Raw genomic sequence first — 25,951 nt, 5'->3', positions numbered from 1 at the left:
TAGATTTTTCAAAGTGAATGAAGTTAAGAGGTTAAAAAGAAATGACCTGAAGTATTTGGTGGTCCAGAAGCATTTTCTTCACTTTCTTCTGCTGGAAGAAACAAATACATCCCATGCTACACTCAGTAGAACTCTGCCAGTGAAACTGGTGCAAGTTGTCACCTACATATAAAGTCACAGGAGCCTACAGGAATTGCATTAATATTTTTTGTAATGTCTTGCTGGCTGGAAGAGAGGCTGCTACTTTTCTCATGTGGCTAATAATACCCTTTATAACGTGCCAAGATAACGGTCATTTAATGCAGTTTGTGTTGCCTGTCCATACATACTGTAGACAGAATAAAAGCATGTTTCTCTGCTCTTTGATCAGACACAGATTACTTGGAGAGGAAAAAAAAAAAAACCTGAAACAAACAACCTATAAAACAAACCCAAACAACCAACATGTACTGCACCCCCCTGCTAAAAAAACTCCCACAAAGACCAAGTAGTCTATAAAGAAACTAATTCTAAAGGAACTCTAAATGCTATGATTACAGTTCTGCTGCACTTAAAAATTACTTAAGTACTGTGTGCACCTAAAATTCTGTGGTGCAGCAACAACATGGAAATAAAGCCTTTTAAACCTCTTCGTTTGTAATTTGAAAAAAATAGCTATTGGCAAGCATGCTAAAAACCCCCAAACATTCCCAATGTGAAGAATACCTTTGTAAAAATAGCTTTTCGTTGTTCTGTGACTGTTTGCAAACCTGAATCAGTCAGCCTGCTTAAGTTGCTTCGTTGGCTGTGTGCATTGTACAAGTTCTGTTGCAGCCTCACGCCAATATAAACCACATTATTTGTCTGCTCAAAATTTCTCCTTTTTATATAGCTCAGGTTGAAATCGCTTATGATTTGGCACATCATTTTATTTCCTCCTATTCCACAAAACTCAAGTAAGATACCAGGCTGCATAGTGAATCTTGAAATACATGAACAACATACAGGTGGAATTACTGTGGGTTCCATTAGAAAGAGAGTAACAATATCCCATGAAGAGCAGTAGATTATTTTTTGCTTGCCAAACTGTACTTGTATGTTGACAGTATTTTCTTTCACTTGGTGACTGGAGGAATCTGATGCAGCCCACATCTTGTCATTCACATTAAGTTGTTAAGTACAGATACTTTTTTTTTTTTTAAATCCCTGCTGTTAGCATTCCTCAGGAAGGTGTAGGTGTGAAATATGTCTACCTCAAACCAAATTCCGTGGTTATAGTCAGTGCTTGACTGGTCAACTAGGAAACTTTCAATAATGGGTTCACTTGGCTTGGTGATGCAGTCTGGTATGATCAGATTTTTCCGCTTCCCTCTAATTTGAAAATGCAGTGCATGAACAAAAAATTAATCATAACTTAGTCTGTTCCATAGAGAAAAATCCTATCCTCTGCCTTCAGTTCTGTTTTAGTCACAGTGTAAGATACCACATTCTTTCTTTATTCTGTGGTGACTCCTGTAGAATTACTTTAGATTGCATGACCTTTAGAATGAACAAGTTTGAAGGTATTGAGCTGTTATTGCTGTGTTTATGTCTGTCTGTGAGTCAGTGTGTCTGTGAACGGGTTGTACTGCAGTCCTCTGTGGAGGTCCTCTGGCCATTTGTACTCATGGGATTTTCTTCTGATTCTTGCCTACAAAAGACTGCTAGCACTTAACTAGGAGAAAGATGGAGCAACTAATCTTACAAAACTGTCTTCCCAAAACTTTTGGGTGTTCAGTTGATTGAAACATTTCAGGTATTTCAAGTTTCTGCTTTGCTGTGTATTGTATTGTAGGAGTGTCAGTCTTGTTCAGTAGAGCTGGGAGTTAAAATCTTCACCAGGACTGCTGAGGGAACGGAGCCTCCCTCCCCACCCCGCCAAAAAAAAATAAATAATTGTGCCTGGTGGGGAGGGCAGGTAGAGACGGTGGCTGTAGTTGAAGAACTTGGGCAGTGTCAGATAAAAACTGTAGGAGCCCTGCTGATGGTACAGAAGATTTTTTTGTGGAGTAGGTGCTGGGCACATGGTACTGTCACTGCTTAAAGGTTATGTGAGTTCAAGGAGTGACTAGGTAAGAGCAAGGTCATGGGGGTAGACCAAGTGTTTCAGAATATATGGAAACCCCATCCAGGTCAGGAAAACCTGTAAACTGAGACTAGTAGAAAAAGCAGAGAAGGCATCATACATACTTGTCTTATCCTTGCTCTTCCTCATGTACACTGTTACAGCTGCTGTTGAGGATGGACTAGCCAGACCACTCTGACCCTGGTGGGAGTGCTCTTGGAAGTGACCTGTTGACTAGGGCTGAATCTAAGTGGAAACGGTATCACTGGCTCCCGAGACTAGTCTCCATAGTTGGCCTGCTGTGACTACTTGAGACAGAATTGAATTTCCTTAGAAAAAGTGTGGTTTATGTTGCTCTGCAAACTATGTCTGTGCTCTTACAGGTACTATTAAGCAGAGCTACGCTTGAAGTGCCCTGGTATTAGGCTGTAGAGCATCACATGAGTAACTTGCAAGGTGCACTTCTCCAAAGTGGGAAGCAGACCATCATCTTTTTTAATTTTGTCAAATAAAAAAAAATGGTAAGTGGTGATAAATTTGAATACACTCAGGGATAACATCTCTGGTGTCTGATGGCTGCTAAGTCTGTGGTGGTGGACAGAGCTGAAGGGTTAATAATGTTTTTCACAGCAGCCACTTCTAGCACATGTTACTGTGCTGGTGAAGATAAACCCAGATGATGTTCTTTGGGCAAGTGAAACAACAACAGGCACTGTGAAAGGCTCACTAGACGTGATAAATTTTACTTTCTTGTAAGGATTGATCTCATGAGCTCTGTTTAGAGGACAGCTGTTGTTTGAACTCAGACCAAATGGGGAACTGCAGTGTGCTCTGGGATCCAGGCTGGTCTGATTAAATACTTGATGTTGGATAGGGGTACTGTCTTTCTCATAGCTTTGAATTATGGACCTTGATTTTGCAGTGTATTGCATAGGGTGCTGAATGTTATTCAATAGTTTAATCTGGAAGCTGTTCAGTGGGAAATCATGGCCTCATTTGAACTATATTAAAAGCTCAGGGATATGAAAAAAAACAACCCAACGTGGTTGCACAGTCATTTGCCTGCATGCAGTAAGAGGGCAAAATTAGCACTGCTATAATTTACAGAGGCTCTGAATAAAAACTCCAAACCCTGGCTCTTTTGTCTCTGCTCAAACATTTAAAAGCACTAAATGCTGCCTGTTGGGGGACTGGTTTCCATGGTTGCTTTTTTTGCCCTGTTTTCATGAAGAAAGTGAACCACTTGCTTTCAGGGGAGTTAGTGAGGTTGGATGAAGTTCTATGGTACCATTCATTCCTGTGATAAGAGGTCACAGGATTATTTCGGACCAAAAAGTAGTAAGTTATTTTTGTTTTGAAGACTCCTTCCTGTCTAGTAGTCATACGAGCTTTGTTTTCACATCTTGAGCTAGTTGTTTACAGAGTAGATAGATTTCTTTACTTCCCCTTCCTGAGGATAATTTTAAAACATTATCAAACAACCATTGCTATGGACAAGGATTCTGTCTCACACCTATAATATGACAGTATATTTGCCTTTGAGTGAGATGCAGGCAAGTTATAAAGCGCCTTGCTTGATCCAGTGCTGTTCAGTGCATTTTTCTGTTACAGACTGTGTCCTGAAAACATATTAATACACATTTCTTCTTTTCCTCCCTCAGATAAACTACTAGTTTTTACTGTAGCAACTAAAGAAACCGATGGCTTTCACCGTTTTATACAAACTGCAAAGCACTTCAACTACACAGTAAAGGTATTGTGTGTTTCCATACCAAATATTTATACTACACAGCTTTTTAAGACTGAAATAGTGCAGTAGTAACTGAAGTTGCATTAGCTTCCTTGCATGATGGGGCAAAGTAAAACAGTTACAGAGCTCAGGGGCAGCTGAGGCACTTGCATGTGGCCCTGCTGCTGCCCCTGTTGCTTGACTGCTGGTCCCCCTCTGAACAACCACAGGAGGGTGCTTCTTCCACTGCCTTAGGAACTGGTTTATAGATTAGTAGCTACTGTGAAAAGCATCCTCAGTCACTTAAAGGTTCTGTCATGCTTTATCATATAGCCTTGCTTTTCAGTGTTGCTGATGTTGTTTGTGTGAATACTTCTGGAAGCTGCACTGCACTATGCAGGGCTCTGCATGTCTTCTCCTTCCTTAAACAAGGCTGGATCCCTCCTGTGGGGAAGAGGAGAGGGTCACAACTGAAACTTTCAGTCTTTACCCGGAACCTGTAATTCTCCAAGAGTACAAAATGTTTCTATCATTCCTGCCAGACTTTTCTGCCTTGCTCCATGTCTCTGTATGTCACATACTGAGGTTGGCCTCTGTGTGACCTTGGGAAAAAGGGAGGGTACTAACCTTCTTCTAAATGTTACCCACAAATATGTTCTGCAAGGGAAAATCCAGGAATTCAGATGGTGTTATGAAATTTTTCTGCCTTACTCTACTACAGTGTCTATACCAGGGGCGGGCTGGATGCGGCCCCCCAGGGTCCTCAATCCGGCCCCCGGTATTTACAGACCCCCCCCCCCCATCCCCCCCGCCAGGGGTTGGGGGGGAAACCAAGCAGTCGCAGATGACTGCCTGCCACTTCATCCGCACGTCGGCCCCCTGGTTAAAAGGTTTGAGGACCCCTGGTCTATACTATAAATGGGAAATTATTTGGGTCTGTGAAGTCTGACACTTACCACTGAACTGGAAGACTGAGAGAACCTATAGTATGATAATGTTGTACTAAAGCACTCAAAAAGCCTGAGCTCTGGATACATCTATTGGTTTTGCAAATTGATGTCCAAAACATCATACAATGTAGCGTTTTCTAGGTTCCAAAAACATTATATTCAAAACCCACAAAAAGTTTTAAGTCTTTTTTTCTTTTTTGGAAATGTAATTTTCTATAGTGCTTGGCTATGGAGGGGTTTTGTTTAGCTCTTTTTAGCAGCCAGCTGTATTTTGGGGAACCTATGCTTTCCTTGTACCAAAGTGTTCTGAAAGGATTTCAGAAAGACTGGAGCTTGCAATTTGTATTACTGATACCCTTATCCACCACGGTCTTTTATACTTTCTGTTCCTAAAGTGATTGTATTGACTTTTAAAGGTCTCATGCAGAATGTTTTCCCAATACAATTACTAACTTTTTTTTTCTCTGAAGTAGTTACATTTGAATAAATGGTGCTAGCAGGCAATTGCTGGTTTCTTATTTGGTTAAGAAATGTCTGTCTCATGTTTTTGCAGTGATGTCATTGTGCTGAATGCTGCTTCTGACATGGAAGATGTACAATGCTGGAAATGCTGGCTTGCTATGCTTTAATGTGTTGCTTCTGATTTAACATCTGTTTTCAATAAGAGTCTGCTTTAAAAAGCCTCTTGTTGTTGGGTACTAGCAAAAAGTGGTTTGTTTGTGGTTTTTTTTTTTTTTTTTTCCCAGGTACTTGGAAAAGGTGAAGAGTGGAAAGGTGGTGAGCTGCCTAACTCTATTGGTGGAGGGCAGAAAGTTCGTTTGCTGAAAGAAGCCATAGAAAGCTATGCTGATCAAGAGGACTTAGTTGTAATGTTTGTTGAATGGTGAGCAAACCTGGCTTGTTGCCTTTATGTTTTAGTCTGGGTAGGCATGCAAACGTGGCTGCTCTGATGTGCATGCTGCTTTTCCCCCCTCACTGTTTATTTGAGAGACTTTACGTCCATTTTTCTCCATTCATAAAAATAGTAGATTGCTCTTTGAACAATCATTACTTTTTAAATAGATTTACAGATGTAGGAGGTGTTCATAGTTGTGCCTCAAGGGGGTGAAAAAATGTTGGGAGCTGATGGGCTTTTAGGCAAGCATTCATCCTCTCCCTGTTCAGCTGTGGTCAGAGCAGGACGTGGCTGTGGGCTGGGAGTTTGGAATGGGATGGGGAGAGCAAAAGAGCTCTGGTAACAAAGTGGCCAGTAGGGACCAGGGCGTGATCTTGTTCCATGAAGTAACGGTGACATAGAGGAAGCTGGTAAATGGGTCCCTGAGGAAAGCACTTAACAGGAGAACTTCTTCTACATCTTAGAGAAGTGAAACAAGAGGCTTGATGCCAGATATACCCCTGGTGCCTGCGCTGTGTGATGGAAGGCTGGAGGGATGGTGCTGCTGCAGGTGCCAGATTATATAGCTCATAGCACAGCTATGCTTGAATATCTCACTGGAGGCCAGATAGGTTTCTCCCTGTCACAGAGAACAGGGATCTCAAACATGTTCAAATCCCACTTTTTCCGTTGCTTTCCTCTTCCTCCCCCCACCCCTCTTTTGCTCCTGTGACAAGAGCATGATCAGAGCAGCTAAGAATCCAGCTCACAGCAGCCGCCTAAGCTCTTCCATGCTGGCATCGACCAGAATGGGATAACAGCTCTAAAAGAATGGCTGCAAGGAAGGTACGGGGCCAAGTCTTGAGTCAGGGACGTGAAGCCCTGATTGCCGACAGGGAGCCTTGGGGGAGGTAGCGGAGTGCAAGCTTGGAAAAGTTTGTGTATGGATTCATGACGTTGTTACCAAGTCATGTTTGAATGCATGCTCCAGAATTTTTTTCAGCTTCTAATCTGTCATTTGCTTATTAAAATTTGACAGCTGAAGAATTTTAGGGAGCCTTTTGCAAGGTAGAGGTTCAGCAGGATTTGTACAGCAGACATCCTCACAAGAGGGAAAGTGGTCTGACAGTGTTATTTACTGAGAAGTTAATTTGTGGTTTTGCATAACGTAAGAGTTCAGGACAGTTGGAATAGTGTATTAAACTGGTAGCAAATTTAAAGATGCTACTCAGTTTTCTGTTTCAATTTTACTGGCTGTGATGAGTAGAAGATGGAGCTAGAAAGCCAATGTCTAAATAATCTTAACCAATTTACAAAGAAGCATTTTAAGGGAAACTTACTATGCTGAATATTTTGTTTGTACACTTAATTGATAGTAAAAGTAACATTGGGTTTGGGGATACACATTCAATTTGTAATTTTTTTCTTATTGATCAGTTTAAGTAAAAAAAGTATCTTTCTAAATGTAAATATGTTACATTTGTTCATAGTGTTGTCCTATGGTCATGCAGTAACAAACTTTGAAAGATTAATTTGGGAGATTTTGTTCTTTACTAAATGCTCAGGTGAATCAAATGTTTCCCAAATGGTTGCTACTTACATTGAATTTCTTTGTTTTCAAACGTATTATCCTGCTTTACCACATTTTTCTCCCTGTATGGTAAAATATGCTGATTTATTATCAGATCTGGGTATAGCTCAGATTCCTCTCCCATATAATTTACTTTCTCAAGGGGTAGACTGTCTGCTGGCATGAATGAGAGAATACAGAGGACCATGTGTGTCAAAGTGTGGATACCTTAATCTTTCTTGTCATGAAAATCACAGAATTTAAGGCCTCCCGAGTTCTTGAGGTCCATAATCCCAAGTACATGTTGATTTAAAGCTGGTGGAACTGATGCCTGATAGGGGGAAAAAAAAAATAGTTTGCAGATTCCAACATCATGTTTTAATTCTAAGGGGCTTTTTCATTTCCAGGAGTCCTGGTTTGCAGTTTAAATGTTGATCAATGTAGCGATAAGTTTGGAAAAGACAAATATAGTGAACTTCCTTTCTTTTTCAAATGTTTTTCATTATGTTCATTGTGAAGCTTTTGGAATATTAATCTTGGGGGTGGGGAAAGGAAATGTCTGGTTTACTTACTGTAACTAGGCAAAGCATTTCTAGTGAACTGTTTACTTAAACTTAGCTTCTTGGGCTCTTTTTTTTTTCTTAGCAGTTTTTTTATATGGCTCTCAATTCTGGAAATAGTTTGAACTGTGGACAGCTTGTGTCTAGGTGCAGATAGTGTATTTTAAACATCTGTGAACAGCTTATGTCTAGGTGCAGATAGTGTTCCATTTGCAGGCAAAGCATTTTGCTCTTCAAATTAGCCTTGTTTTTTGCAAGAGCCAACTACTGGTTTACTTTGGACCACTTCAGATTGAACTGGCTAATGGCCAGTGTAGACTGGATAAAATGGTGGATGCTGTGACTGTTCATCCAGAACTCCCACAGCCATCTATTTGTATTGTGAAACACTTTTGAAACCTTTCAGGTTTTTGGGGTGTGTGTGTGTGTGTTTTTAAAACATCTGTTGAGAGGTAAGGGGTAATTACATTTTCTGCATATGTTGAAATGGTTGAGGTGCGATCCTGGTGGGGATACAGTGTAAATGAAAAAATGGCAGTGTGGCTGGACAGCCTAGTTAAATAAGATGAGATACCGGACCCGAATTGCAGGTTACTAGAAAGCCCTCTCCTGTTTGTATTTTGAGCTCTTAACCTGCAGTTCCAATAGTAACAAGTCCTTGTTACAAAAGCTATGGATGTAAAAATTGCTTGTTTGATTCTAGAGGACCTGAGCCACTGTTGCCATTTCCTTGTGTTTCTGGGAGCGTTGGGTGCGTAGCTGGTATGCTTTGCTGCTGCAAAAGAGGAGGAGGGATGGGTGGATTCCAGCCCCAAGCATCTGCCATCTGGGAGCTTCAGGAAATAGGATTGGAGTTGTGGAAACTTTCTGGGTTTTTTTTCCGATTTTTTTTTTCTTCCTTCTTGCTTTCTACTTAATTGGAAGAATTTATGAAGAATAAATAGAAGACTATCTGAGCTTTTCCAGCTTGCCAAGGCAGCCTGCTTTTTCCTGGATATAGCCACGCTTTTTATGCCCTGTTAAATTTTGAAGTCCTATTTAAGTCATGTGCATCACCCATAACAGCAATATAAACTGGCAAGGATAGTCCTGGGACCCAGTTTGTGATTGGTGGTGTAGACCTGAGGTGAATCCCCTTTACAGTAAGCACTGAGTGCTGGATAGACTGAACACAATCTGACATAGCAGGTAAGCAAGGCAAATGATGGATTTATAGGTTTCAGTTTGACTCTAGGAGTTTTCCTGCTGCCTGGAGAGAAAAGCAGGTGCCTCATAAAGCAGCTGATGGGGAGACTGGCAGCAAGGGGCTGAAGGCTGGTAGAGGTCCTTCCCAGGAGGAGGTGTGATGGCAGTAAGTCATCTCTTGACAAAACACAGGTCCATGAAAATTAGTGGAAATGTAAGTCCATGCTGGATTCATACTCCTGCATAATATCCATTAGTGTGTGAAGTTTACAGTAACTGGTGATGCAGTTTAGCAGCTCTGTACTGTGCGTTGTATTATAAATTGTTCTGTATTAAGTTAGCATATCCCTTTCATAAGCAGAGCCTGTGGCTAGCCCAGCCTGTTCCTCAACTTCAGCTTTCTTTTACAGAATGACAGTCCTTGGAAGCAATGTTCAGGGGTGTTTGGTTCCTTCCCACAGCTGTAAGTCATTGCAGCGGCAGCACTAACCTGATCAAAGTGGAGAAGCACAGCCTGCCATAAGCTATTAAGTTAAAGCCTCAGACAAATCTCTGTTTTTGTCTGTCTTCAGCTTGTCTCCTGTTTCTTGCTTGTTCTTCATACTCATTCTGGCTTTGAATTGGGCTACACCAATTGAATGGAAAAGGGAGGGAATTGTATTCCTGTATATTTGGGCAGAAACAGGCAGTTTCTGCAAAGCTGGGAAAGCTCCAAAATGTACAGTGTTTTTTTCATACATTCTTCTGCCAAAGTTACAGAAAAACAAAACAGTGAGAGTTTTCAGAAAACCACTTACTTTATATAGACTACATAACACACTTCCTCTCCAGGGTTCGTACTTTGCTCTGCAGTGGAAATATTCTCTTTTGCATTTGTAAGCCAGCTGTTACTCAGTTCTTCTAGGCCAATTGCATGAAATCCCCTTTGAAGAAGACTTTTTGAATAATTTCAGAACTGTAATAAAGAAGTACCAGAAGTCAGTAATGGCTGATCTGTTGGCCATGTTGCCGTGTAATACATTGCAATGCAAAAAGTTCTGTGTACTGCAGATGGGGGTTTTGCTGTCCTTCTTAGCACAGCTAAAAGACTTTGCAAGAGAAAATCTTGTCAAGATTAGAGTTTTTGATTTTTTTTTTTTTTTGGTAGCTGTAACATTCCTTTATGTGTCAGAACTGATGATTTTCAGTTACCAAGGTAGATGTGTGGAATAAGAATATACCTGCATTCAGATGAGGAAGTTGTGCGGCTGAGATGCTGCCATTAAATACAAATATTCTGCTTCTTCAGCCAGAAACTAATCTATGACATTCCAGTGTTCCTGTGTCAGGGTTTCATGCTGTGTAAAATGAACCTTGAAGTAGTTTGCACATTAATGCTATATGTAGAGATCTCAAGCACAAAGAAACAAACCTTATACTTTGCATAATTTAATAATATATAAATTTTTTTTAGGTTTTGTGTTGTTCTTTTGTTATTTTTGAGGCATTAATTTAGATGCAGTTTAACAACAAGAAGCCACTAGGCTTGTGATACTACATTCTTACAGGACCTTTGCCAAACCCGCACGTGTTTCTTCCTGTTTTGGGGCAGTGTTGACCTTTGGCTGTGGGTAACTGCTGTTTTTAAAGATGAGCATTCCGCCTTTAGGTCTTGTCCTCAGTAGGACTTGGGAGTCAAATCTCATGAACGTGTAAAGGCAGGTGAAGTTTTTCATAAATATATATTGTGAAGTTTGAAGCCCTCTGAAGTCTTCACCACACTAAAGAGGTTGAAGGAGAGATCTATACGTTGTCAGGTTGCAACACAGTTTAAGTTTATGGGTAATTAGACTTTATTGAGAAATATCCAAGTACGTTCTTGATAAGACTATTCAGAAGGAAGTCAATGCTGTTGTGTTTTAGAGCAAGAACATCTAGAGTTTCCCAGTGAGTTGCCTAAATCACCTTTCAGTCCTAGTCTATTTCATCTGCTGTTTTGACTTTTTGTTTTTTTCTTAAACACATAAACAGTTTTCTAAAGGGGAAAGTACTTTTTTTTTAACTTAAGATACATGAAATGTAAAATCAATTTCAGGTAGACAAAATCTGGAGGAAAAGATGTCTAAAATGTGGAAGGTTTTAAAAAAGTAAGTAGAAGGGGAAACTGTACTAGATAAATAGGATTGACTGAAATTTTTTTTCGAGAAAGGTATAGGACTTTTACATGGTGGAAAAACATGATTTAATGAGTCATTTTTCAGAATAAAAGGGCTGTCTGTATGATTTTTAAGACTTGAATAGTCCACCACTTGTTGTTTTGAACACAGAAGCATTAGAATTAAAACTAATCTAGTGGGTATCTTTTCTTATTCTTAGCTATGATGGTTATCTTTGCGGGAGGTCCTGAAGAACTGGTTAAAGAAATTTCAGGCACTAATCATAAAGTGGTGTTTTGCAGCAGATGGACTAATTTGGCCGGACAAAGGCTAGCTGACAAGTATCCTGTTGTCCGGAGTGAAAACGATTCCTGACTCAGGAGGTAAGTGTGATTTCTGGAACACATTTAAACTCTTGAACTTGACCAATGACTCACTTCTGTTATCTGTTTTATGTATTGGTATGTGGAACTGTTCCTGGATTCCCCAAGTATAAAATCAAGGACTGGATTTGCTGTTCACCACCTCCCCTCTCCCTCCCCAATTGAATAGCTCCTCTTTTTTGCTCAGGAATAGTTTTCTTGCCAACCAATATTATTTAAGTTTGAAATAACTTGTAAAAAGCAGGTAAATAAAGTAACAGCCTAGCAAGCAACTGTGCCTTGCAATGAAATGCTGTCCAGGGATGACCCAGTTGCCACCGATGGTTTCTGAAGCAGATTCAACCTAGGGTATGACCCCAATCAAAGCAGTTACATGCTATTTATAGGCACAGTTTAGCTGGGTCACAGAATTTCCTGACTTGGCTACTCTGTTCTTGGGGATCTCTGCATACAGTGTAGTGTACAGGTAGCTCTGCCTGGCCCATGAGCATGGCTTGGGCAGTTCATTCCAAGAGAAGTGCCAGTTACTTCTGTTAATCTGTGACATGTTAATTCTGGAATCCTCCTTTAAATGCCAGCTTTGGTGGTAATTTTGCAGTTGGTTAATACGTGCTCTGACACTGATACTACTGTTTAACTGCTACAGAGCACAGTATGTCACTTCTAGGTACATGGTCTGGGTGACATGCAGATCTGGGAGTATCCTCATTCCTTTCCCTCACTTCTTTACCTTGCCTGTCTGCCCTATCTTTTTTCTTTTTTTTCTGTGTGTGTGGTTTTTTTTGTTTTGGCTTAAAACATAGTATTGGTTTTGAGTTGAATTTTCTTTGTAGTTCTGGCAATAATAGATTCGGGCTTCTCTGCCAGCAAGAAGTGATTGATGAAATGAAACTTTTTCCACAGATGGCTTCTTGGGAACAGTAGTAGTCTAATCTGCATGCATTGGAGGTCTCAGGACCATCCTGAAAAGATCTGTTTCGTATTTTTTCCCCCTTAATATAGCATTACTATAAAAATAACTCTTCAACTATGAACTCTTGAAAACAGAACTGGTACGTATCACAGGAAGAAAGCTGGATTTTGAGCCAAGTTGTATGAATTTCATACTTTTCATTTGGCACCAAACAGTCAGAATGAAGTCCCTGACTGGTGGACAACATTGGCAGGGTAGTGCTTTTTATGGAAATAACTTATGTGTGTGTTATATTGCAGGATTTATTGGTTATGCTCCATATATAAATCGTATTGTGCAGCAATGGAATCTGCAGGATAATGATGATGACCAGCTGTTTTACACCAAAATCTATGTTTGACCCATTGGCAAGGGTAGGTAGCGACTGGCTTTCTCATTTCTTTCTGCTTGAAATAACATGCTGCTCCTCATAAAACATCAGGAGATAAAAATAAAAGGAATGCTGTCTTTTTATTCCTGAGTGCCATGTTGACAGTTACGTTTGTTCTCCAGAGGTTCCTACTGTCGGAGTGATGAACAGGCTTCCAAAGGGTCATGACTTGATATATTGTTTCAGGCTGTCTGCAGATCCAGGCAGGTTGTACTTCGTTGTTAGAAATAACAGCTCTGAGGTATATGGTTGGATGCATTCATCTCAATGAAGGTCGCAGGTACTTGGCAGTTTGATGGCTGGAGAATGTGGCATTTTTCCAGGGTGTCACTGAACTACTTGCTGATCCAGTGTTTTATATTTTGGCCCTCTGCCATTTCAGATACTGCCTGCAGCTGCCTCTGACTCTTCAGCTTTTGTGCAGATGATTCAATAAGCTGCAATGTAAATTTCAGGTGAAGACTCTCTGTGCCCTAGCTTAACAAAGTTCTCTGCTGTGTAGCAGCATTAGAGTGTGATAGATGTCAGAGGCTGGCCCTGGTGCTGGAAGAAAAGAGCTAAGGAAAGTTTACAATGTATTGGTGCAAAAGAATTTGATATTGCAGAATTTTGAGGTTGATTTTGAGCATTTGTATGCTTAAGGAAGAAATTAAGTTTCTGAAATACATGTATGCTTTCCCTTAAGTTATGCCTGAAACATCAAGCATGTTTAGATACAGGTACAGATATAGAATAGAATATTTCGGTTGGAAAAAACCTACAGTGATCATCTAGTCAACTGCCTGACTAATATGGGGCTGACCAAAAGTTAAAGCATGTTATTAATGGCATTGTCCAAATGCCTCTTAAATATTTGATGGGCATGGGGCATCGCCACCTCTTTAGGAAGCCTGTTCAAGTGTTGACTGTTCTCATTGGCAAAGAAATGCTTCCTAATGCCCAGTCTAAACCTCCCCTGGCACAGCTTTGAACCATTCCCACATGTTCTGACGCTGGATCCCAAGGAAGAGAGATGAGCATCTCCTCCTCTACTTCCCCTCAGAGAGCTGTAGAGAGCAATGAAGTTGACTCTCAGCCTCCTTTTCTCCAAACTAGATAAACCCAAAGTCCTTAGCTGCTCCTCACAGGAACATTCCTTCCACGCTTAATGTTGAATTGATTTATGTAAGTCAGATGCTACATATGCAATTGAAAAGACAGAGTGTAGAGACATTAAAGCTGACTCTGCACCAAAGTCAGTAGTAATATAATTAGCTGTCTAAACAGATTGTCTTCTAGGCCAAAAATGTGTACCTCCTACACAGTGTGCTGCTGCACTGTGATTCAAAATACCTCCATGGTGCTTAACTTGGAATACTGTACCATACATTGGCACTAATTCTCTGTATGGTACTGTCTAATGCTGTAGAATATGTAACAAAACACTCTGGTTTGGTCATCCAAAATTATCTGCAGAAGGGTTTTTAAGCGTGGTTTAGAGGTTATATGCTTTGATCAACGTGTTGAAACTTGATAACATGGTACTTTAAATAAGGATCTAGGCAGGATTAGTAAATACAGTATTAGGAACATGTTTTAAAACCACTGGTGTTTTATATTCTGACATGATACTTAAATTTGGCTTTTGCATTTTTGAGACTGTGAAACACCGTATGTTTTGTTGCTTGGCCAAGACTTCTTAGTTTTTATTTTTTTTTTAAGATAAGACACAGATTTTATTTGGCTTATACTGCCAAACCGTAGTCTCTTTGGAGAGTTATGACCTTTATCCTTCAAGTTTATATAAAGTCTTTACACATATAAAACTGATTGCTATACAGGTGCATAACTCAGATATAACTCATAATTTTATATTGCTAATTATTTTATATTCCTAACAGCCTGATAGGTAGCTTTGCTTGATACTTGCTGCCACTGCAGTATAACTGCAATGTTGCTGTAAAAACATTGGCTTTTAGAATGCCTCAACATCTTTGGTACTTTTATTTCAGGAACGCATTAACATCACTTTGGACCACAAATGTACAATTTTCCAGACTCTAAATGGAGCTGTTGGTAAGTGTATGATTTGCACAATATGTGTTCTATTAACTGTTATTAATGCTTTCTTTGCTTAACCATGAATAGCATTCCCTAAACGTATACTTTTTTAAAAGAAGTATTTGGATGTAAACCTGATTGTCAGATTAGTTACAAGTCTTTTGGGTTTAATATTGATTTTTCCCATTTATAAAATATTTGATTTCAAATAGACAAAAATAAGCTTCCATAAATGAAGCTAGCAATAAACACAAAGTTAAGAACCACTTTTCTATCTGCCTTTCACAAACCTAATTACAGGAGTAAGGTTGTAATTAAAATGCCTTTTTAGATGTTCTTAAGCAAATAGCTATATGTAATGAAATGGAATGTGGAATAATGTAGAATTTCCTTTATTGAAATGTCATGAATTTAAATTGAGAAATGGCATCTGTGCAAACTGCCTTTCTTACCTTTAACCTCCAATTATGGAGCAAGAATAGTCAGATCGTATCTGAAATAACTATGACTTTTATATAAATAACATTTGCACAAATTAGTTTTATGTTTAAAGCAGATATTGTTCAAATACTGAAGGCACCTGATGACAAACTCTGAATTTTGATGTAACCTTATTTAGCATAAAGGGCTTAGGATCCAAGATCTAGTTGAAAAGATGGACAAAAGCTTCCAATTAAGTAACATGGACAACAATAGCAACAGCAAGGTATATTGTATCAGCAAGATCTTAAAGAGCTCTGAAATTTTAACTGTTATTTATAAACTGTTATTACTGTGCAATCTTTATTGAACTGCAGATGAAGTGCTTTTGAAATTTGAAGAAGGAAAAGTAAGAGCAAGGAATTCAGTGTACGACACATTACCAGTCACTATTCATGGAAATGGTCCGACTAAAGTGAGTGACAGTTCGGTTTTATTTTTTTGTAGAGATGGCAATTTTAATAGAGGCAAAAACAATGGTGGAAGAGTCTGAAAACAGTCATAGCACACCACCACTGCTCATTTTCAATTAATGTTAATAAGAATTACAGGGATAACCCCCACATTCTAATAGCTCTCATGTTATTCTGCTGTCACTGTAACTTGATATCGCTGCTGAAACAACTCATTCTGCTCCCAAATTCACTGTAGCATGGGTTATTAGAAGCAAGTAAGCTTATGTTAATTTGTTCGCTATCGCAAAACAGTTATTGAAGTTAGTGAAGAATGTCTATCTGGTTATTAAATGGTAATCAGAAGAATAGGTTTTCAGGGTGAGAGAAGTCTAAAGAGTGACAGCCTAGGGTACAAAACAATAACACATGTGATTCTACCACAGACCTTGGTGTGTTTTGTATACACTATATAAGAAAATAAGCAAAAAAAAAAAAAGTATGTGTGTAAGTTGTGGTGTATATATATGAACATGCGTGGTTGGCTTCTGTTGTCGCATCTTCAGTGTCACTGCTCACTGCCTGCAATATACCAATGGCTCATGAGCTCTGGGTTCGTGGTAGAGCACTGTCTGTCCTGTGAAATAGCTGTTTTGGCAGATTCTGTCCATGTATAAGGATTCAGTGGTCCAGCGGGCCTGGCACAGTTTCTCTGGGAGAAATGGCTACATTTGGTCATTTTTATGTTATATGGCAAAGAACTGTAAAGGTGTACCACTTCTTGCAGCTTCTGTTGGCTGAAGGATGGGGCATGGCCACTTCCTAAATTCTTCTGAATACATTTTCCTTACTGTAGCTCCTTATTTTCAGAAAAATGCCTCCCAGGAGAATCAAAGTTTGAAACTCATTAATATCCCAATGACTGCTGCTGCTTAGTTTTTGTTCTGTATTTCATCTTTAGAATTAGTGAATATACTGATACCACTATCTGGTTGGTGTGTAACTACTCAGCAGTGGTGAAATACGTGACCAATTTCTTCCATGTTACTAGAGTTATTTTTCCCTCAGTTAAATCCTCAAGTTGTCTATCATACTGGCTTTGCTGACACTTTGCCAATGAAAAGAAAGGTACTGTGTTTTACAGTTGGGCAAGCAGTTGAGGTTGGAGCTCCTTGTACTAATCCACGAGTTACGCTACATTAAACAAAAATCAATCTCTGCATGTAATGATGTAGTTTTAAAAATAGAGGAAACTCTTGCTAAATATCACTTTGTCAATGTGATTAGATTCTTCTGTTTTAAACATGGAATAGAATTAAGAGGACAGTAGCATAGCAGGATTGGAAAAAGTATTTACTAACTAGTGAAAAAACTAGCATGAAAGTAATCCCAGAATTAACTCCAAATAGTAAAAGTTCTTTGTTCATAAGAATCTTCAGGTTTGTATTTAATATTTAATCTCTTCAATTTGCAGATTAGTAAGTAGCATTGGTCAGAGACACTTTGAAATGGATACCAAATTATACTGACATGTAATTTATTTTTTTGTGTCCCTCAAGTGCAATGGCTTTTCGTGAAATATTAATTTTTGTAGACTTTATGGTACATCTCTGAAATTAAAGTCAAGCAATTCTATTTAAAATCTGTCTAGAATGATTTTCAATATGCATAAACAAACACCCAGAATATCATAAAATCAAGACTGAGTATTGCACCGGAGTGTTTCCTATGCAAAATAATATTCTAGCCTTCCAGTTTTTTGAGGGCAGTAGAGCAGGAATGAATAGCAGACTTTCCCTGGGGTAAGAGATCCCTTTACCGTTGCAAATGGCAGTAGAGAAGAGTGAAGTTCTGTGCAAACTTCCTGTGGAATCCAGGTGAACAGGGCAACCTAGGCAGCCCATCAAAAAGTACATGTTTTGCTCGGTACCAATTAAAAATGTGTTAAGAAGCTAGATGCTGCTTTAAAAAGTATCCCCTTGGCTGGCTTCTGAATCTTGCCATGACTTGTCAAAAACACATCATCTGGGCATTTGTCTTCTACATTTTCTGTGTGTGTTTCATATATTCACTCCTTCTGTTTTGTGTAAATTGTTGATGATTCTCAGATTTGGAAAAAGAGTTAAACTATAATCTTTTCTTTTGGCTTGAAATCATGCCTAGTAGCTTTTGAGAGCTGAATGTTCTGTTGTCTGTGTCTTGAAAGTCATACAAGCATTTAGTTGGTAGTTGTTATATTTGCAACAAATTTTTGGCTTAGCTGAAGCAATAAATGTAGATGCTAGGAGAATATAATCTCTGTTTTGTAAATAAAAAGAAAAAGCTTTTACCCAGATATTTTTGTATGCTGGGGTGTTTGCTTTTTTTTTAAATCTTACATTAAAAAAAGGACAGTCAATAGCCTGTAGGTATTAGAGATTCAATGAGTAAGCCTGAATTCTATTTAAAAACTACAAAACACTATTTGCAAGCACCTTTCATTAATCTGAATTGTTTGTTTATTTACCAGATTCACTTGAACTATTTGGGAAACTATATTCCTAATGCTTGGACACGGGAAACTGGTTGTAGTATTTGTGATTTAGACTTACTAGACTTGTCAACAGTAACGGTAAGAATACTTTTCACTAGAACAAAATTATTTTGAATGCAGTTGGTAGGTTTATAGTGATTTCTGAGACAGTGGCTTTTGTATGCAATATTACATTTTGTAGACACCTCAGGACATTTTTTTTCTGGTATATGAAACTGCAAAGATGGAATTTTAATTTACTGGAAATATCAGTACTTTCAGAAATGTTTGTAGTCACGCATTTTAATATAGGTTTCCCCCATATTACTGAAGATGATTCCATCTCCAAAAGCCCTCCAGATCCTTACCTCTATTCACTGAGGGTGAATGAATGATTTTTGAATCATGCAAGATTCAAGCGAATAATGAAAACTTGGGGGGATGTAGAAAAGCTCTTTAGATATTTCAGATTTTTAACTGCAGGCCTACAAAAAACTTGATATGCACCAATTTAACAATTTGTTACGAGTAGAGGTTAACTGTAACACGATTAGTTACTGTTTTCTGAGAGATACTGAGAAACAGTCAAAACTACCTTGTAGAGCATGATACAGATATCTGTATTGTATATGTAAATGTGTTTCTGTAGAATAAATCTCATATAATTGAGATTTGGATATCAGTTCAGTCTTCAGAATTCTTGTAGGACAAACATACACGTACACATGACTCTGTGTATCCAGTATTCGGGCTCCAAGCATGACGTCTTTAGTGTCTTTATGAATATTTCAGCTTGTACTCAGTAAATTTTAGGCAAAGTAAATACTAAGATCTACCATGCTGAAATGTAAGGCTTGTACTTAAAGAACATTCTGATTATTGTTAATAGGCTGTTTCCAGCAGCTGTTTCATTTCTGTTCTGTATTGAAGATTGGCATTAGAACAGGTCTTAGAAGGTCATGTTAAAGATAACAATCCACTACTACTCTCATACTATCTTTGCAATGAAAGAATAAAGTGAAAAATTTTCTGGACAATAAGTAGCTTATGGACTGGAATATAACCTAAAAAAGTTATTGCTGGAATTGTAATAACTTTCAGATTATTTTACATCTTTTATTTATTTTAATTTTGCTTTGAAGTTACAACACTTGAATGATTGTTCTACTGAAATAGTGTTTGCAGTCCCAAGATACAGTTTACCTGAGGAAAAGTTGTTGTCTAAGTTTTTCCTAAGGGTGGTGTTAATTATAATGTAGTTGGGAAGCAGTTAAATCTTAAAGCCGGTAATAGGGAGTAACTTGCAATGATTTACTGGATAGCTTCCTATAGCTTATGTACATCTACTTGGAATGTGTCTTCCTTACTGTAATTCATTCTTTGGACTTCATACCTCATTCACTCTGCCAGCAGAAATAACGAGACTTTTCCTTGGCCTCTGTAGAATGTTTACTTCAGGCATTTCTAAGCACAAGCAATATTTCATTTTCTGAACGCGCTTTCTGTTCAGGCCTGGCTGGTTGCTACTTAACAAGAAATCTTCAGTGAAAAGAAGAATACCAGCTCTGTGCCTCTAATAGTTCTTCTCATATTGTTTTATTTAACTTTATGCATTGATACACTCATCTTCTGAGGATTTTGCTTGTTCTCATAAGCAAGTAGAGGATAAGATTTGTTGATACCAGCTATGTTTTGGGCTTTGAGTTCTTTTAGGTGAATTCTGACATGAATGGGTCCTTGTCTTGATGAGCTTAGGTGTTGCAAATTCAATGTTTTGGGCTGGGCTTACCCACAGATCTTGCTTTTAGCAGTACAAAATGGATAAACTCCACTGTAGAACAAGGAGCTGAAATAATACTGATTTCCATCATGGACATGGGGATATCTATCCTTCTGTGGAGGTCAGGGGTAGGTGCGTGCAAGGCAGAGATGGGTGGAAGCATTGCCATAGGGTATGTAGGTTGGTCTGTGATGGATGAGCAGAAGAGCCCAAGGCATTAGCAAGGTCAGTGTGAGTAGGTGCTGGGAGCATGACCTGTGAAAAGCTGAGCTTCAGGGTTACCTGTGAAGGAGCTGAGAGCCATGTATGCAGAGTGTTTTGCTTTTAGTCCTTGTCATCTTCACAGAAGCAGGACCTCCTGTGCTCTGATCAGAGCTGAAGTGTGGAAGCACTCAGTAATTGCATTCTTCTGCTAATGTCAGCAGCATGTGCCACCCCCAAATTAGCTACCTGCCTGAGACAAAGTAGGGTAATGAAAAATAAATTGAAGAACACACCCTGACTCAATAAGTGTAAATTTTTGCCACTTCTTAAGGGTTTTTTTGCTTAAACCTAAATTAAACTGGAAAACAGATTTAGTCTCTTAAATGAGAGCTACTTCCTAAATCCTGAAGCTTGTTACTGGTGTGGAGACTTCCTGGTGCAGGTGGAAAGAATGACCTCGCTCATCTTTTGGCTTCACTGGTGACTCTTGTGCAAGAGTTCCTGGACTTAGTGTGATTTTACTGGGACATTATCCTGTATTTCTTTCAAAAATTGCCATATGCTCAACTACTGCTTGTGAGAAAGTAAACTTTAAAAGGCAAATGCATGACCTTAGTGAAACTGAGAAAATTACATCCTGGTACTGACTGGATATTTCCAAAGTGTTTTTGCTGAGGCACAACTGGGAAGAACCAAAATTTCTGACTTGATATACTCAAAATGCTGGTTATTAAAATTGTCCATTGTGACCTAGATTCAGATTATGCAGTGGCAGCTCCTTATAGTATGGTGAGCCAGGATCTAGATTGATGAGCTCTCTGCTTTGAGGAGATGTGGTGGGAGATGCATCAGAAATGGGAGACACAGCAGAGCGTTCTGCTTTGAGGAGATACAGTTAGCCGGAATTTTTACTCTTGGTTCTTTAAACACTTACTTTTACCTCAGTCATCCTACACAGATCTTAGCGTAGAGCCAAGCAGTTCACACTTGAGTGTGCTGCAGGAGTGTCAGTAATTCCTTTTTGTCCCTATAACCCTTGCAGGTCCAGCTTGAACCTGCTTCTCTTTATCCTGGAGAGTAAGGGGAAAATGGCTCAGAATTAGAGAAACAGTCAAAATAGGTTAATGCAGCAGTTCTAGTATTGGTAGCAATGTGCAGGTACAGCTTGGTAAGCCTGATGGCACACACAGTTTTCCTCATTGCTTGCAATCAGCAGCACCAATTACCATGACACCAGCCTTAGTGGAGTGGTTGCCAGAGAATCACAGCTGCATTTTTCAGGACATGTCAGTGTACTTGTCTTCATCAGTTTTCAAGTTATTAGGATGTCTGCATGAGTATGTATTAGGTTTGCAGATGAAATTGTGAATAGGAGGTAGTCAGGGTAAACACTGGTGCCTAATGTTTCCAATCTGGTGCATTTGCCAGTATGTTTCTGGATTTCTGATGTAGACAGTGATGCAGTAAAATCTCAACATGCACTAATGGTTTATCCAGACACTTTTCAAGTGGGTGTTGGCTTGCTTAAGGAAAGCTAAATTGCAGCCTTTTATACTTGTGTAAGGTTTCTCTCCAAGCCTTGTAGTGGGTTAGACGTTTATACTAATTGTTTTGGAGGTGGAAATTTTTTTTGTTTAATAGTCTTATGTCTGTGTAGAAGTCGAGGCCTTTGAAGATTAAATTTCTGTCTTGCATAGTGTAATAATATATATTAGGAATACACAGAAGTGCTGTCTAGTTTTTTTTAGTAGTCATGATCTCCCTATCAAGCCCATACAAACCAGGAATTAATACCACTGTACAGAAAGATGTGAATTCACGTTAAAACATAAATGCTTTATGTGAAAACACATAAAAATAAAAATTAATCAGATAAGTAAAATGTTTTGTGGTATTTATTCTTTAACTACTTCTAAAAAACCTAGTCTTCCTTACATTTTCTTGCAAATGTAACGTATGTACATTACTTGCAAAAAAATGAAATTACAGTGTAGTTCTAGGTGTATTTTCTTAAATATTTTTTCAACATTTTAATAATACTTTTTTTAAAGAAGGAATTTAAAAAAAACATATGTTATTTTCTACTTCCTGTTTCTGTTACTGGAATTTGAAGAGTTTTCTAGCAATATTAAATCCATTGTCTTTGCTTATTTAATGAAGTGAGTGTAAATAAAAAGGGGTCATAGCAGTTCTGAGCCAGCTGGTTTTGATTGTTTGAAGACTGTGTAGTCTTAAGTTACTACAACATGACTTAAGTTGCTTTTTAGTATAATTAATCTTAGAAAGGAGGCAAGTCTTATTGGTTGTGTCAAAATATCATTTTTTTTAGGAATATCCAAGAGTAAAAATTGGTGTTTTCATTGAACAACCCACTCCTTTCCTACCTAAATTTTTAGACAGACTGTTGACTCTGGACTACCCAAAGGAGGCACTCAGTATCTTCATTCATAATAATGTAAGTATGATGTTACTATAGTGCCAAGCTTCAGTTTTGGAAATTATGCTATGAATGAAAGTGTGTGAGAGAATATATGGATTCTTTATATGTACATAGTTAACTGCATAGGAAGAGATAATCTTTCAGAATTCAGTATGCAGAAGTGGAAAAAATACACAAATGCAATGAGATAGCGTCAGTGCTTACTGAAGTCTTGAAAGAAGCTGCTTAGATTCTTTCTTTCACTAATAAAAAATTTGTATTTTAAAGTGTGGGCTTCTGGGGGAAGTACTGATAACAAAGTAGAGTAAGAATAGAATAGTTTCAGTTTGAAGGGACCCACAATAATAATCTAGGCCAACTGCCTCTCCACTTCAGGACTGACCAAAAGTTAGAGCATGTTATTAATAAACTACTATCCAATAGTTGACACTGGATTTGCTTTTCTTTCCATTGATACCCCACTGCGTTTATGTTTCTCTTGGTTCTCTTGCTCGGTGCCATGGGAAAGACATGTATATCAAAGTGTATTTTGAATGGCACTACAGATGAATTGCTTTTTTGAATATTTTTGAATGCTTTTTGCTAATTACCTAATGATCTGGTGTCACTGATAGTTCACCAGTGACTTCAGTATTGCTGTTTTCTTGAGTGAGGTGGCAGATGTGTGTAAGTCTTTTTTTGGGGGCGGGAACACAAAAAACCCCCCCAAAACAAAAAAAAACCCAAACAACCCAAAAACCAGAAAAACCCAGCTGGGCTGGAAGAGAAATAGGAGGAAAAATATAATCTTGCCCTTTTTCACTTGGCGTGCAATACTGTTGATATTGTAGCACAAAAAGTCTGAATAGAAGTGGAGTTTATCTTTAAAGTTTTCAGTGTGTTTTATAAAGGGGATGTTAAATGGGATATGCACATAGGAATCGTAGGCTATGCTAGGTTCTTTTGCTTCAACCAGAAGTCATATGGTATTTGAAATGAACATAAACTGAATAGCTTTTTTTTATCATAAAGGGGGGGAAAAGCCTACCCAATACTTACTCTAATATCGGCCATAATATATAAAAGCTGTGAATGAGAACACTGGGTTGGAAGCATTGCTTGCAGCTGAGGTCTTTAATTTACAGGTAGGGTACTTAGAAATTAGACACAATCACTGTGACCATGTTTTAAAGAAACAATGACTGCTGTGACTGTCCACCTGGGTACAGGTGGCAGCTCCCTTTCTAAAGCCATTCTGGAACAGCATAAAAAACTTGTGTGCCACTGAGGTTGTAGGATGGTTTTGAAGATCATAAAATATTCTGAAAAAAATATTGCATAAACATTCTGTGAACCTTGCATCATTGGTCTGGAAGTATGGATTTGGTTTATATTGCTGATGTGTTGGATTCTTTTGCTGAAATTTTGAACAGACAAGCTTCATTTTAATGACAGTTGTACTGGAATATTCTTAAAATGCTGTTTGCCATCTGTATGTTTAGGATAGAATACAATATGTTCTTGGACTCTGTGTGTATGATTTCACAACAACTTGTACTTTTCACTAAAAACAATATTAACATGATTACAGGAGGTTTACCATGAAAAGCACATCAAGAAATTCTGGGAAAAAGCCAAGAACATTATCAGAAGTATAAAAATTGTTGGACCTGAAGAAAATCTCAGTCAAGCAGAAGCCCGGAACATGGGAATGTAAATTCTAATTTATAAATCTGTTATAATGATGCATACACTAACATTTTTTCACCTTTTATGTATACTATTTTGCATCTTAAACGCTAACAATTTTACATTGTAAGATACAAAAGCAGAAGTTTTTTGGTATAACAACATCTAGATATGAACTGAGTTTTTTTTATAGTTTCTGTGTAATATAAAAAGCTGTTGGTCATTGTGAAAACATCTCTGGTTTGGACTACTGTGATAATCTGTCATCATGCCTTCTAATGAAGGCGTAGACAATAGACTACAAAGAAATAAGAGGTGTCAAATTTTTTTACATTATGGTTATCTCAAACATGGGTGTATGTTAAAACATGATGAGTATGAACTGTATAGTTTAAATATTTATTTTGCAAACAATGCTATTGAAATGGATGATACAACACAACAAACTTTTTATTAAAGTTTGTGCAGAAAATTATATGTAGTAGTAATTTAAAAAAATGTGGAAGCAGATGCAAATGTAAATTGAAATTCTAATTGCAGTGTATCTTCTAAAAATGTTTGTTTCTTTTTTTAATCCAAAACCTTTTCAAGCTAACATCAGAGTGTTTTTTCGAATAGAATTTCCTCTTGCACTGGATATGCATTTAACAATTGCACTTCTGTTGTCTTAGTCATCTAGCCCTGGCACACCTGCCCCCAACTCCCTTTTTCTTTTTTAAATGGTATTATATTCAAGTGAAAATATGGTTAAAGCTTGACCTGGCCATACAGGTGACAGAACTATATTTCTTCCTATGGTTCAAAAGACAGGAATATCCATTAGAAGTGTTCTAGTAGAAGTTCCTGCTTTCAGGAGGAAGAAAAAAGGACTTGCGAAGGCAACTGACTTTCTGATACTTGGTCCTGCTTGCTTTTTTTTCTTTTTTTCCTTTTGTTCCTACTAGGGAATCCAGATCTTTAGTTTTTAAACCTGGCACTTGCTAGACCTAAATGTGACCTTTGGAGTATGCATACCATGTCAGACCTGCCTGTCAAGATGTGTCTTCAGTGGCTGCAGCACTGGCTACTACCACAGCATTGCTTGTGCCTCTCCCAGTATGTCCTGTCAGTCAGATTATGGAATTTTACACACCAGCATCCCACCAAGACATCGCTGTGGCTCTTGAGCAGGCTCTGTCCTCACATAATTCTTCCACTCTTTTCTCCCAAATCTTCCATGAGTGTCAGAGCAGAGAAATTAATTTTGAAAGGCCCTTTTCTTTTATATTCAGAGGCCAAGAGCATAGCATAGGCTGTTCATGGCACCAGCTGAAAGAATGAAGGTCCAGTCCTGAGTCTCTGTGATGTTCTTGGAAATTTGTGTGAATGGGGCTTTGTTGTGCTGAAGCCACTGAAAAACTGATATTTGGCTGAGGTCCAAGCCTCTCCGGTAGCCTTTCTATGAAACACTACGGCTGCCCAATGTTAGTGTAAACAGCCATTCACGTGTTTACAAATCATTATTTCCAGTAAACTTTAAACAAATGTATCATGTTTGCAAACTTTTTGAAGTAGCGTACACTACATGTAACTGAGGTAGAATTTCTGCAGTTGCCTTTTCCTCTTTGTTATATAGACACCATA

General features: G+C 38.4%; 1 protein-coding gene across 1 annotated transcript in view; it reads left to right on the top strand.

Annotated features, from left to right (window-relative positions):
* The window catches only part of PLOD2 (procollagen-lysine,2-oxoglutarate 5-dioxygenase 2), a 54,839-nt gene that overhangs the window by 13,293 nt on the left and 15,595 nt on the right, over positions 1 to 25,951 (top strand). Inside the window, 14 exon segments of the mRNA XM_037407400.1 lie at positions 3,742 to 3,836; positions 5,509 to 5,645; positions 11,307 to 11,313; positions 11,315 to 11,380; positions 11,382 to 11,409; positions 11,412 to 11,445; positions 11,447 to 11,469; positions 12,682 to 12,779; positions 12,781 to 12,795; positions 14,804 to 14,867; positions 15,650 to 15,747; positions 18,234 to 18,335; positions 22,550 to 22,675; positions 24,231 to 24,352. Of these exon segments, the coding sequence (XP_037263297.1) occupies positions 3,742 to 3,836; positions 5,509 to 5,645; positions 11,307 to 11,313; positions 11,315 to 11,380; positions 11,382 to 11,409; positions 11,412 to 11,445; positions 11,447 to 11,469; positions 12,682 to 12,779; positions 12,781 to 12,795; positions 14,804 to 14,867; positions 15,650 to 15,747; positions 18,234 to 18,335; positions 22,550 to 22,675; positions 24,231 to 24,352 (1,015 nt within the window).

Source organism: Falco rusticolus, chromosome 13 (assembly GCF_015220075.1).
Source record: "Falco rusticolus isolate bFalRus1 chromosome 13, bFalRus1.pri, whole genome shotgun sequence".
NCBI classification, from domain to species: Eukaryota; Metazoa; Chordata; class Aves; order Falconiformes; family Falconidae; genus Falco; species Falco rusticolus.
The sequence above is the reverse complement of the archived record's forward strand: the minus strand, read 5'-3'. Positions and strand labels throughout refer to the sequence as shown.